We start from the raw sequence: 13,471 nt of genomic DNA, 5'->3' as shown, positions 1-13,471 counted from the left end.
TGGGACAGATGAATGCGGGTGCAGGGGTTATATTGGGGGCGCAGGGTGAATGTGTCTGTTGGGGGGCGTGCGGTGAAGGCAGGTTGCACGGATTGGTGGGGGCAAGGTGAGGTTTGGGGGGGGACAGGGTTGAGAGGCGGCGTTGCGTCAGTCTGTTGGGGGGCAGGGTGAAGGCAGCTTGGCTGGGTCTGTTGGCGGGGCAGGAGTGAGGCAGGTATGGGCCGGGTCGTTGGGCAGGATGAAGGCAGGTTGGGCAGGTCTGGCGGGGCATGGATGAGGCGGCTTGCACAGGTCTGTTGGGGGGCCAGGGTTGAAGGCGGTCTATTGGGGGAGGGTGAGCGGGTTTGCGAGGTCTGTTGGGGCAATATGAGGTGGTCTGTGGAACCAGAGCGCGGGTTGAGTGGTCTGTTGGGGGGGGCAGGTTGCAATGCGAGTTGCCTGAGTCTGGTGGAGGCAGGAATGAGAGCGGGTACTGTTGGGGGCAGAGTGAAGGATGGGTGTGGGGGTGTTGGGGGCAAGAGTGAAGGCGGGTCTGTTGGGGCAGAGTGGAAGGACGGGTTGTAGGGGGGGTGTTGGGGGGCAGGGTGAGGCGAGTTGTGGGGGGTTTGGTGGGCAGAGTGAGGAGCGGAGTTGTAGGGGTTGTTGGCGGGGCCGTAGTGACGGCGGGTCTGTTGGGGGGCAGAGTGAAGGCGGGTTGTAGGGGGTGTGGGGGCCGGTGAAGGCGCGTTGTGGGGGGTGTTGGGGGGGCAGAGGAAGGCGGGTTGTAGGGGTGTTGGGGGGCAGGATGAAGGCGACGTTTGGGGGTGTTGGGGGGAGAGTGAGGCGGTCTGTTGGGGGGCAGAGTGAAGGGCGGGTTTGTAGGGGTGTTGGGGGCAGAGTGAAGGCGGGTTTAGGGGGTGTTGGGGGGCAGAGTGAAGGCGGGTTGTAGGGCGGTGTTGGGGGCAGGGTGAGGCGAGTTGTGGGGGGTTGGGGGCAGCAGTGAGGCGGGTCTGATAGGGGGGCGAGTGACGGCGGTAGGCGGGTCTGGTGGGGGGCAGTGTCTCGTGGGAGGTCAGGGGGGCGGGGCTGTGCTGGCCGGGGGCTGGGCAAGCTGCTTGCGCTGTTTACACTCAGCTGCTCCCTGGGCAACCGCTGCCTCCGCGTCCTCCGCAACCAAAGAAAGCTTCCCTTTACGGCCATAACGTAGCGCTCCCAGGCAGCCCGTGCTCCGTAACGCTCCCGCTACGCCCTGTAACCTACGTAAACAACTTCAGGAATACGCTTCCCCCTCCCCTCGCAAACCTCCACCTAGCTCCTAGTAGCGCTTAAAAGCGGTTACTAGGACACTTCCTCTTCATCCAATCAGTGTGATATTAGTTCATTGCTAAGGGAAACAGCCAATCACTCACGATATCAATCATTCAATCGAGCCAATGAGAAGTGCCCTAAGGAGGGCGATTGCTAATTGTGACGGAAAAAACGTTAAACAGTCTGACCAATAGAGAGCGGAGTGGAATTGGGCGGGATTAGCAATTTGAGTGACATCGTTTCAACCGACCTGAGCGTTCTTATTTTGCTGAGCCTCGTTATGAGCTACTATTAGCGGCTGTCGCAGTCGCTGTGGGCGGGGGCAGGCACGGTGCGCGCGCAATCCCTTGGTATATAAGCCGTGGCGGTTGGTCACTGTGACGCAGCTAGTGTGCGGGTTGCTGCGTGACTGTCGTTGTCGAAGGTCGTTGAGTGCCGCCGCCATGAGGGAGATCGTGCACCTGCAGGCCGGGCAGTGCGGGAACCAGATCGGGGCCAAGGTCAGTGCTGTGTGCGGCCCGGTTGGGGCGGGGCGGGCTCGGCCGCAAGGGAGGCGAGGCCCGGCCCGGCCCGGCCCGGCTGACCCGAGTGTCTGTTGCAGTTCTGGGAGGTGATCAGTGACGAACACGGTATCGACCCCACCGGCACCTACCACGGCGACAGCGACCTGCAGCTGGAGCGCATCAATGTCTACTACAACGAGGCCACAGGTAGGGCCCGGCCCGCCGCCCCCGGCCCGCCCCTCCCGGCCGCCCTGCGCTCACGCGCTTCCTTCTCCCGCAGGTGGCAAGTACGTGCCGCGCGCGGTGCTGGTGGATCTGGAGCCGGGCACGATGGACTCGGTGCGCTCCGGGCCTTTCGGGCAGATCTTCCGGCCCGACAACTTCGTCTTCGGTAAGTCGGGGGCCGGGCCGGGCGGCGGGTCTGGCCGCCATGAGTGGCCGGAGCGGGGTGAACGGTCAGTATCTTCGTTCAGTTGGATCTGGTCGTGGGCGGATAGAGGCGCCCTCGGAACTTCCCCTGTAGCAGACGCCTTCAGGCTGCACCAGTTACTGACACGCGGGGAACGAAAGCTAATTTAGGTAGTTCAAAGCTAACTGTTTTGAATGCAACACTAACTAAATTGAAAGCAAAATAGTATCAAAATATTTTACTTAAAATACTTGAGTGGTATCTTATACCTGAGCTGTAATGAGAGCGAGTACTTGGTGGGTGGGGTGGGGAGCCTTCCCCTGGCTGAGTAATCATTTGGGGCTCATCCTTCATTTTGCTTGCAAGCAGAGAGCTTGCTGTGTTAATCTGATGTGAAAATGGCTTTCTTCCAGGTCAGAGTGGAGCAGGAAACAACTGGGCAAAGGGCCACTACACAGAAGGTGCAGAATTGGTTGACTCTGTATTAGATGTTGTAAGGAAAGAAGCAGAAAGCTGTGATTGTCTTCAAGGCTTTCAGCTTACTCACTCTCTTGGTGGTGGTACTGGCTCTGGCATGGGCACCCTTTTAATCAGCAAGATTCGTGAAGAGTATCCTGACAGGATCATGAACACTTTCAGTGTTGTACCATCTCCTAAAGTATCGGACACTGTAGTGGAGCCCTACAATGCCACTCTTTCTGTACACCAACTTGTAGAAAACACAGATGAAACCTATTGTATTGATAATGAAGCACTCTATGACATCTGTTTCAGAACCCTGAAGTTAACTACTCCAACATATGGTGATCTGAACCATTTGGTGTCAGCAACCATGAGTGGAGTTACCACCTGCTTGCGTTTTCCTGGTCAGCTCAATGCTGACTTGCGTAAACTAGCAGTTAACATGGTTCCTTTCCCCCGTTTGCATTTTTTTATGCCTGGCTTTGCTCCACTCACCAGCCGTGGGAGCCAACAATATCGTGCTTTAACTGTACCAGAGCTCACACAGCAGATGTTTGATGCAAAGAACATGATGGCTGCATGTGACCCACGTCATGGCCGCTATCTCACTGTAGCTGCTGTTTTTAGAGGCCGCATGTCAATGAAAGAGGTGGATGAACAAATGCTTAATGTACAAAACAAGAACAGCAGCTACTTTGTTGAATGGATTCCCAATAATGTTAAAACTGCTGTGTGTGATATCCCACCCCGGGGTCTGAAAATGTCTGCTACATTCATTGGTAACAGTACAGCTATCCAGGAGTTATTTAAGCGCATTTCTGAGCAATTCACTGCTATGTTTCGCCGGAAGGCTTTCTTGCATTGGTATACTGGAGAGGGCATGGATGAGATGGAGTTCACTGAAGCTGAGAGCAATATGAATGACCTGGTATCTGAGTATCAGCAGTACCAGGATGCCACAGCTGAGGAGGAAGGGGAGTTTGAGGAGGAAGCTGAGGAAGAGGCTGCATAAAACCTGTGCAGTAGCTACTCCTGTAAATTATGTTTAAAGCTGTATGAACTCCCTTCTCATTCAGAAACTTGTCTTTATTCATGTCTTTACTGTGTACCTTCCACTTCTGTTTTCTGATGACTTCATGTCAAATGCTGTACAGACATCACAATTAAAGCATTTTTCACAGCGCACAGTTTTGTATCTGTGCTTTCTGGTAGGCTTTGCGGGTACTGTTGCCAAATGTTAAGGCATAGCTGTGTCTGAGGGCTGAAAAACATAAAAATACAGTAGTCTTATTTTTGCATAAGCATTTGCCTATTTTGCTCTAATTTTAGTTGAAAATACTGGAACAAAACCAGTTTTATGTGCTACTGTGGATAAGACTTAAGTAAGGATGTCTACTTGCAATGTCCACTTGCTCAGTGGGCTGAAATAAGGCTACGGCCAGAGGTGTGGAGCAGTTGTGCAGCTAGTGAACTAAAATGCATAATTAATACTTTCCATCTGTTAATTTAGAGCAAGCTTACAAAATATCTCTATTGAATACTCTGTACACTGCAAACATTTACAGCATAATTAGTGCATGGTTTCAGAAGACTGTTTGTACTCAGCTTGCATTGTCCCAGCTCGCTGAAAGGCAGGGGTCTTCACAAAATACTTAACTTGCTTTCAAGAAGACCAGCAGTTTCAATTTTGCAGGTTTGCCTGGTTTGTTTTGTGGGGGGTTTCGGATGAAGGGAGGCCCTGAAATTCCTTCCTGCTTGCTACTGATTCACAAATGAGGGCCAAGATTTAAATTAGGTGCCTATAAATTTGGGGCTTTTTTGGAGGGAGAGGAGCCTGGGCTAGCGAGTCTGATTAATAGGGAGGAACTGCTTATTATAATTTTTTGTGGTGAAACCTAGGGTTTTTTTAATGGCACAAGGAGGCCTTTCAGCTCTCATCTGACTATCACTACAGCAACAGTGCTTGCTTCTATGTCACCTTTAAGAGTTGAGCACTGTCTAAAGAGTTCAAGAGAAATGAGAGCTCTGACCAGTATGGGGGAAGTCAGTATACTTAGGATTAGAGCCCAAGAGTGAAGTGCATAAGGCACAGATTTGTGTACTGCTAGCTGATACTTGCAAAAATCCCTCTCCCTGCCACTGAATCCTATAGGAATCTAAACTTAATGGGCCCTTCGATTTTACAGTAGAAGCTTCCTAGGGGCAGCTGTACACTTGAAAGGTTGCAGCAACTTCTGTCAGTGTAGGCAGTCTGCCTCCTGGAGTGGGAGTAGCTATGTCAACATAAATCTACAGCAGGGATTAGGTTGGTTTAACTTGCTCAGGGCTGTGGATTTTTTTTTTTTTTTTTTTTTTTTTTTTTTTTTTTTTTTTTTTTTTTTTTTTTTTTTTCCCCCCTGCCTTCCCTTTGTTTTTTTGTGCTCTGGGGGGGGGGTTGGGGGGGGGGGGGGCTGTGTGTGACTCTGTCCTAGGTCTTGGGGTGGGGCTGGCTACTTCCTGTGGGGAAGTGGAGTGACCTGGCCCAAGCCTGCTCTGCTCCCCTGGCTCCCAGGCTTGTGGGGGGGTGGAGGGAACTGTCCCCCAAACTCACTGGCAGCATGGCTGGGAGTGGGCTGGGGCTGGGTCGCTCTACTTATGGGTGGGTGCAGGCCTGACTGCCTCTCGAGTCTTCAAGGGAGTGGGGGCTGGGTTAGGGTGGGGTTGGAAAGAGGCAGAACAGAGAAAGGATTGGGGCCTTGGGGAAGAGCCAGAGCAGGGGGTGGAGCAGCATGCAGCTGCATGGGGCACCGGGAAATTTCACCAGGAAATTTGGTGCCCCAAATTTCCCAGTGCCCTGTGGAGCTGTGTACTTTGCGTATGGGTTAGGATGGCCCTGGTTACACCATCCCAATTTCCTGGCATAGACCTGGCCTCAGTTTCTGTTTTTGGGTATGCGCCCTGCATCCTTGCTTGTGGCAGACAGGTGAGGTCCAGAGTAGTTCATGAATATGGGGAACTACTGTAGGCCCTATGGTGACAGATACAATTGCATGTTGCTTAACTGCATAGAAAATAGCTGGGGGCAGATGAAGGACCTCTTGACTTTCAGCCCAGTGTTTAAGGTAGTTATGGGGGAGACTCCCCCCTTCTGCCTGACAAGGCAAAGAGGCAGGCATCCAGTCCACCAGCTCCAATGTTTGTTTAGCCAAAGTGGACCAACTTCAACAGGAGAGAGTGATAGAACTGCACATCAGAATATCCTCTAGCCCAGTGGTTTGGGCACCTTCCTAAGGGCATACGGAGCCAAGTTCAAATGCCTTCCCATCTGGAAGAGGGGAGACTTGAAGTGGGAGTCTTTCACAACTCAGGTGAGTACCTTAACCACTGGGCTAAAAGCTAAGGGGGAGTAGCTCGTGCTGGCGGCTTCTTGCAGAGGGTTCATAGGTGATAATTCCAAACAGAACTAGGCACCTCCCTCCAGCCTGGATTTAGGCATGAACCTCTGGAGAAGGCTGGGATGTAGCACATTCCCCCCCTTCTTGGTATCTCCTATTGGCTAGTTTAGGTGGCTATATGTGCTCTCTTTTGTGAATCCCATTCTTAGGAAGCCTGAGTGCTGAACTCAAGACTTGTGAATTTCTCTGATTTTTTCCAAATGCCTTGGTCCCCTAGTCCTTTGATCCTTTTTTTCACCTCCTTGGCACAAGGCATCTCATGCAGACCTCTAAGCTGCAGAGTTTTTTTTGGAAGGACATTTCAAACTTCTTCAACATTTATAACAATTCGGTTCAGCATTGTCTAATTCCCCCTTGGGCCCCAGGACTGCTTTTGTTGCTTGGGGAGATTGTTTCCTTGGCTTTGCTTCCCCCTTCTGAGGCATTTGCAGGGGCTGGTGCCCCTGCAGACTTCAGGAGAGGTGGGCCAAGAAAACCTACTGGCAAAAGGGAAGGTCTGTGTACCCTGCTCACTCTTCTGCTTGTTGAGTGACTTGAGTAGGAGCTTGGCTGGCACTGGGGGTAGTGTGCAGCTTCCCTCAACTCAATCTGGGGTGGGAAGTCATTTTGGGCCCCTCTCCCCCAGGTGGGAACGGAGGTAGGCAGGATTGGAACAACTGGCTCTGGGGCAAGCAGTTCCTCACTGCTGTGATGGGAGTGATGTCATAGGAGTTTTGCACTAGATGAAAGATGGCACCTGCCTCCCTAGAGTGTGCATCAGCAGCTGTGCTGCCTGCAGAGCTGAGTTTCCATCGTCTCCACATTTCCTTGGACCATGGATGAAGAGTACTGAACACAGCACGGGCACTTCTAGCACAGCAGAAAGCAGTAAGGGACCTTGGGGCCAAACTCCCTCTGCTGCAACCCTACTCACACCACTTGAGGCCTGCATGAGAAACAGACTCAGCTGCCTCACGTGGATCCCATGCAAGAGAGAGAGGTCAAGCTTTTGGGGTGTTTATCCCTGTATCATCTTTCAGAGACCCAGAAGGTTCTATGTGTGGGGAGGAAGGCAATCAGACCAGCTTCTTTGAGGACAGGGAGATCATAACTGCTTGAAATATTTTTGGAACAATCCCTGAGCCTAATTTCACTCCCTGCTCTGAAGGAGGATTATGGGCACAAACTCTGAAAGGGGAAATCAAATCAGCACCATTTTCCCCTTCTCATGCTCACAGAGGGCAAAAAGCCAGATCAATGCAGGAAAGAGCAGCCCATGGATGTGCTGTTTCTAGCCACACACACACGGAATTCTCTGGGAGAAGAAGAGCCGTTGTCATCAAATAATGAAATAAAGATATTAAAAATAAAAACTAGATTTTCACACCTAATACAGTGAAGCTGCTTAGGAGGTCTGCCGATGCTTTAGACAAGGTACAGCTTTAGCTCTTTTCCTGCTCCTTGAGAAAATAGGAGCAGGATGGCATTGTGACATACCTAAGTATTGGGGCTGTTGACCTGCAATGGCAGCTGGTGACACTGAGCCTCCTTCCCGCAGCAGCTTGCCCCATGAAGGCAAGAGGGACAGCAGCCCAGATGCAGAAGAGCAGGGACTAAGGGTTGCCTAGCTCACCATGTCCTTCTGGCCTCTATTTTATAAGGCCAAAAGGTCCCTCAGCGTGCACCAGTCTAAATTCAAGCTGGTGTCACTGTCAGAGACAAACATGGCTCTCTTTCCTACTGGTCAAGGGCTTGGCATTTTTAGCTGGGGGAGAATTTTCCTTACAGAGCCATCTCCTCTCTATCCAGGAAGCCAAGGCCAGGTAGGCACCCCCTCAGGCCCCTCCCTGTGAAAATTCTCAGATGGCAGCAGATCAGTGAAACAAACTATATCAGAGGTGGCCAAACTTACTGGCCTTCCGAGCCATATATAACAATCTTCAGTAGTTCGAGAGCTAGGGCACAACTGCCAGGAGCTGGAGGTTGGGTCTTCAGCCCTGCTCCTGCTGAAGCCCCGAGCCCTGGCAGGTGCACCCTACAGGGCTGAAGCCCCAAGATGCGCCTCCCTGCTGGGCAGAAGCCCCTACCACACAACCCCACTGCAAGGCAGCAGTCCTGAGCTCTCCCACGCAGTCTGGTAAGTGGAGGATGGGGGGCTATAGGCGGGCTTTGTGAGCTGCACGTTAAAAGAGCTGCATGTAGCTTGTGAGCCACAGTTTGGCCATCCCTGAACTATATACATATATATGACTTGTCATCCTCCTCATCATGCATCCTCCACAGCCTGGCACCATGGGTGGGCAGTATTGCAGTTATGGTGTCTTATAATCCAACAGCCCATAAGCTTCTTGAAAAAGATAGAGGGACACAAGTCATTTTCACATAGGATGGGCTGATTTTAATAATAAGTTAAACAATTTTAATCTTTTGCTTTTGTCTTTTTAGTTAAAGTCTTAAAAAAAGATTGAGTCTCAATGGCTGGTATAATTTGGTGCTTTTAGCTAACCAAAAGGATAGACTATATACATATTTCTTTAAGCAATTATCTAGCTTAACATACATTTATTAGATTCTTAAGTGTTACATTTTCATTATGTTAGAAAATGGTACAAAAATCTATATGGGAACCAGTGCTGTTCAACATATTCATAAATGAGCTGGGAAAGTGGGTGAACAGTGACGTGGCAACATTTGCAGACAATATACAATTACTCAGGATAGTAAAGTCCAAAGCTGACTGCAAAGAGTTACAAATGGATCTCACAAAACTGGGTGACCAGGCAACAAAATAGCAGATAAAAATCAAGTGGTAAGTGCAAAGTAATGCACATTGGAAAACAATCCCAACTGTACATACAAAATGATGAGGTCTAAATTAGCTGTTTCCACTCCCTAAAGAGGTCTTGGAGTCATCATGGATAGTTGTATGAAAGCATCTGCTCAATGTGCAGCAGCAGTCAAAAAAGCGAACAGTGTTAGGATCCATTAGGAAAGGCCTAGCTAATACAGTAAATATCATAATGCTGCTATACAAATCCAAGATAGTCTCATACTTTGAATCCTGTGTACAGTTGTGGTTGGCCTAGCTCAAAAAAGGTATATTAGAAATGGAAAAGGTACAGAGAAGGGCAACTAAATGACCAGGGGTAAGGAACAACAGCTGTATGTATTAAAAAGACTGGACTGTTCAGCTTGGAAAGCGCCAACTAATGGGAGATAGGGTAGAGACCTATAAAGTCATGACTGGTGTGGAGAACGTGAATAAGGAACAGTCATTTACCCCTTCGCATAACACAAGAACCAGGGGGGTGTCACTCAATGAAATTAATGGGCAGTAGATTTAAAACCCACAAAAAGGAAGTACTTCTTTGCACAATGCACATTCAATCTGTGGACCTCATTGCCGGTGGATGTTGTGAAGACCAAAAGTATAAGTGGGTTCAAAAAAGATTTAGATAAGTTCATGGAGGCTAGGTCCATCACTGGCTATTAGCCAAGATGTTCATGAATACACCACCATGCTCTGGCTGCCCCTAAGCCTCTGACTGACATATGCTGGGACTAGACAATAGGAGTTGGATCACATGATAATTGCTCTCTTCTGTTCATTCTGTCCGAAGCATCGGGTATTGACCACTGGCAGAAGACAAGCTATTGTGCTAGACGGTCTGACCTGGTCTGACCGTTCTTCAGTTCAGATGATTAATTTTTCCACTTTTCCTTCAAAACCTAGGCTGTTTATAGGGCTTACAGCTTAGGAAGTTTCAGAACTTTGTAGCATTTGAGATCAGTACAAAGGGAACGCTGCTTCCATTTCACACTTATCAAAGTCGATTAGGCTGTTTTTCTTTGAGACTAGTTATACTCCAGACTCTAATTCTTAACTGAAGAGCGACAAAAAGGCCTATACTTCATCAAGACTCCTGCCTGTCTTGAAGGCAAGACTGCATTTACTCTAGGTTCCAGAGGTGGTCCCTTTCGGTACTAGAAGGCACAGCCCAAACTGACAGTGGCTGCATTTCTCAAATTTCTCCGCTAAGCCCCTCATGACCTAGCTGTCAGGTCTTTACCACATGTGCCTCTTTCTAACAGATGCTGTTGCCAACTTCTAGCACAAGTCCTTTCCTGAATCTTCTGCTTTGCACCTTGTTTCCATAACCATAAATATGTTCCAACCAGCTTTTCCCCATCATAGCCTCTGGCATCTGCTCTAAAATTATAACTAACCGTTTGCTAGTTGCATAGCTGCTGGTTATTGCTCCTCTCTGCTTGAAACCATGAGACAGTCCTTATACAAATGTGTAGCTCTGGACACACAATGTCCCTTTAAGATTATGAGAGACTCTGAGAGCCACAGTCACCTGTATTTGCAGTTGGAATTTCAGTCCTGCTTTTTTCTCCTCTCTGCCTATGCTTAATTTGTTCCTGTTTCTATGCTGCTCTCTTACTGTCTCATTGTTTCTTTTCTCCTCCTCTCCCATCAGTATGGGGAAGATCTCAGTTTTCATTTACAGAAGGGAGGGGAGAAAGGCAGAAGCTCTCTGTGAATGAGGGGGTGGAGGGTAGGATAGGGGAGTGAGGGAAGGCTAGGTGCAGAGGTCATGGCAGATAGCTCCACGCTGGGAAGGGGCATCGCAGCAGTTCCTATTACTGTTCCTTGCCAGCTGGTGCCGTGTGCTCCTCCCTTGGCCTGTGTGCCGGGAGGGAGCTCCCTGCCTAGGTACTGCTATCCTGACTCCCACCCCGGCATTGTTGATGTCCAGCTGAGCAATTGTTGAAGTCAGGTCACAGTTTAGGCCTTGCCAACACTGAGCTTTCACCCAGCAGTCTCCGCGAGTCAAGTGTGTGCAGCTGGCTGGGAGACTGGATGCCCCCATTCTTGTGGCTGACGTCTTCGCCTGGGTAATACACACTTGTGTTGCTGCTCAGCTGGACAATAGCAGTGCACTCTAGCTGGGCATGAAGCTATCAACCCTGAGGATACCTGATATATGACAGAAATGTCCAGGGTAGGGTTTGTTGTCAATAACTCCATACCTTTGGCACAATGAAATTACCTACAAGAAGGGAAAAATTCCTTTGCACAGGAAATGTTTTTTCCCCCTGAGAACCAATCCAAGGCTGTGGAATGGACTCATATAGGATATAAGAACTCTATTATCCATGCCTCAGCTTCAACTAGACAATGAGAAAGCCACTTGATGGCATCTTCAAGGATGGATGAAATGGAAAATGAAGTTGGATGCTATACCTATGGCATTTCACTCCATGCCTTCTTGTACACTGAAGAGGAGAGGTGGCAGAGTAGAACACTGTGGTGGAAATTCATGTGAGATCACCTTTGGGGCAGGAAAACAATTGCCCAGTGAAGAATCAAAGCCAAAAACTGAGCATCCTCACTCCTGTCAGGGTCCATAGGCAAGCTATAAGCACCTCCTGATCACAAGCAGCTGACGGATGTTAGAGCCACTTTTTTTAGTATTTATCCATGGTGGAACAGTCATTGGACCAGAGAGAGTGTGACACTGAGAATGATTTTGTAATCTAGTAGGGCAGCCACCTATGAGGTGGGCTCCAGTCACTCTTTCATTAGTTATCCACAGTGCATTAGTGAGGGAGCACCGTGTCAGAATATCCCCATGCTCAGTGGTTAGAGCACTCTCCTGAACAGTAGTGGACCATGGTTTCACCTCCTTTCACGCCCTTTGCCAGGGAGGGGGGAATTAAATCCTTGGCTCCCACATACCAGCTGAGTGTTCTGGCCAATGGGATACAAGTTGTTAGTGGACGGCGTCATAGAATCCTAGACTATCAGGGTTGGAAGGGCCCCCAGGAGGTCATCTAGTCCCACCTCCTGCTCAAAGCAGGACCAATCCCAAACTAAATCACCTCCTGTCTTGTTATTTAATGTGAAATGAGGCAGGCACCTACCTCGTTGCATCAAGAAATGCCTTAGGCATCTAAGGCACAGACTGCTAAGCAGAGATGGGCACCTGCCTTCAGCCTGGAGTTAGGTGCTGTGACAGACCCAGACCAGTGGAGTACAGGAGTCTGGTAGAGGGAGAATATACTGGTCACTGGATGAGTAGTTTTCTGTTCCCTGAGTGACCAGAGCAGGGGCAGCACTAGAGTAATCTGGATCCTGCTAGAACCAATTAAGGCAGACAGGCTGATTAGATCACCTGCAGCCAATCAAGGCAGGCTAATCAGGGCACCTGAGTTTAAAAAGGAGCTCACTCCAGTCAGGCGAGGAGGAGCCAGAGGAGAGGAAGTGCATGTGAGGAGCTGGGAGGAAGAGGCACAAGGAGCTGAGAGTGAGAGGCTGTGCTGCTGGAGGACTAAGGAGTACAAGCGTTATCAGACACCAGGAGGAATGTCCTGTGGTGAGGATAGGAGGCCGTGGGGAAGTAGTGCAGGGAGTTGTAGCTGTCATGCAGCTGTTACAGGAGGCACTCTAGACAGCTGCAATCCACAGGGCCCTGGGCTGGAACCTGGAGTAGAGGGCGGGCCCAGGTTCCCCCCAAACCTCACAACTCCTGATCAGACACAGGAGAAGTTGATCCAGACTGTGGGAAAGATCACTGAGGTGAGCAAATCTGCCAATAAGTGCAGGACCCACGAAGGTAGAGGAGGAACTTTGTCACAACTGGTGTTAGCAGTGGGATTTGGTGTGCACAGCATGGCAGAAAGAAGGAGGGTGATTTAAAAAAAAAAGTAGAGGGTTTATTTTTTTTCACCACAATGTATGACTTAGTACGGGCACTGATACAAGCTACGGCGGCCCAGCAGGAGGCTACCCGTGTCCAGGCAGCCGCCCAGTTAGGAGGCAGTGGGCTGCAGCAAGAGACTAATCGCCTGCTGATGGACCAGGCTTCTCAAGACCGGGCTATGTTGCGGGAACTGGTAAACCAGTAAAGACCCTTACAGAGCTGAACTATGGCCATGATGGGACTCAGATCATACGGGCCAGCCATTGGCTGCAGAAAATGACATGAGAGGATGATGTAGAGGCATACCTTCTGGCCTTTGAGAGGACAGCCCTATTGGAGTCCTGGCCTCAAGATCAGTGGTCTGGCATCCTTGCCCCATTCCTGTGTGGGGAGGCCCAGAAGGCTTACTATGATCTGCCTGAAGAGGCTGCAGCAGACTACCCCCAGCTGAAAGCAGAAATCCTGGCCAGATCTGGAGTAACGACCGCAGTGCGGGCCCAGCGGTATCACGAGTGGAGGTACCAGGAAAACAAAACCTCGTGGTCCCAATTGTATGACCTCATCCATCTCGCACGAAAATGGTTGCGAATGGAGTCCCGGAATCTGGAAGAGATACTAGAGTTTCTGGTCATCGACCGATACATGAGAGGACTACTGCCAGACCTTCGTGCCTGGGTAAGCCAGAAC

General features: G+C 50.0%; 2 protein-coding genes across 2 annotated transcripts in view; one reads left to right on the top strand and one right to left on the bottom strand.

Moving 5' to 3' along the window:
* Positions 1–1,617: 1,617 nt before the first annotated feature.
* Positions 1,618–3,846, top strand: TUBB4B (tubulin beta 4B class IVb). Its single transcript, XM_032780140.2, has 4 exons — positions 1,618–1,787; positions 1,889–1,997; positions 2,071–2,181; positions 2,613–3,846. Exons 1-4 carry the CDS (start codon positions 1,731–1,733, stop codon positions 3,671–3,673), a joined length of 1,338 nt encoding a protein of 445 aa, XP_032636031.1. The 5' UTR covers positions 1,618–1,730; the 3' UTR covers positions 3,674–3,846.
* Positions 3,837–13,471, bottom strand: part of CIMIP2A (ciliary microtubule inner protein 2A) — an 86,896-nt gene continuing 77,261 nt past the window's right edge. The window contains exon 7 of the mRNA XM_075060686.1: positions 3,837–3,922. Coding sequence (XP_074916787.1) covers positions 3,837–3,922 — 86 coding nt within the window. The remainder of the gene's footprint in view (positions 3,923–13,471) is intronic.

This window comes from Chelonoidis abingdonii, chromosome 24 (genome assembly GCF_003597395.2).
Source record: "Chelonoidis abingdonii isolate Lonesome George chromosome 24, CheloAbing_2.0, whole genome shotgun sequence".
NCBI classification, from domain to species: Eukaryota; Metazoa; Chordata; order Testudines; family Testudinidae; genus Chelonoidis; species Chelonoidis abingdonii.
Note: the sequence above shows the minus strand (reverse complement) of the source record. Positions and strands in the feature narration are given on the sequence as shown.

Coding starts and splice junctions, on each gene's coding strand:
- TUBB4B (XM_032780140.2), top strand. CDS start 1,731: ATGAGGGAGATCGTGCACCTGCAGGCCGGGCAGTGCGGGAACCAGATC. Junction 1,788..1,888: donor GGAACCAGATCGGGGCCAAG/GTCAGTGCTGTG, acceptor TGTCTGTTGCAG/TTCTGGGAGGTGATCAGTGA. Junction 2,182..2,612: donor GCCCGACAACTTCGTCTTCG/GTAAGTCGGGGG, acceptor GCTTTCTTCCAG/GTCAGAGTGGAGCAGGAAAC.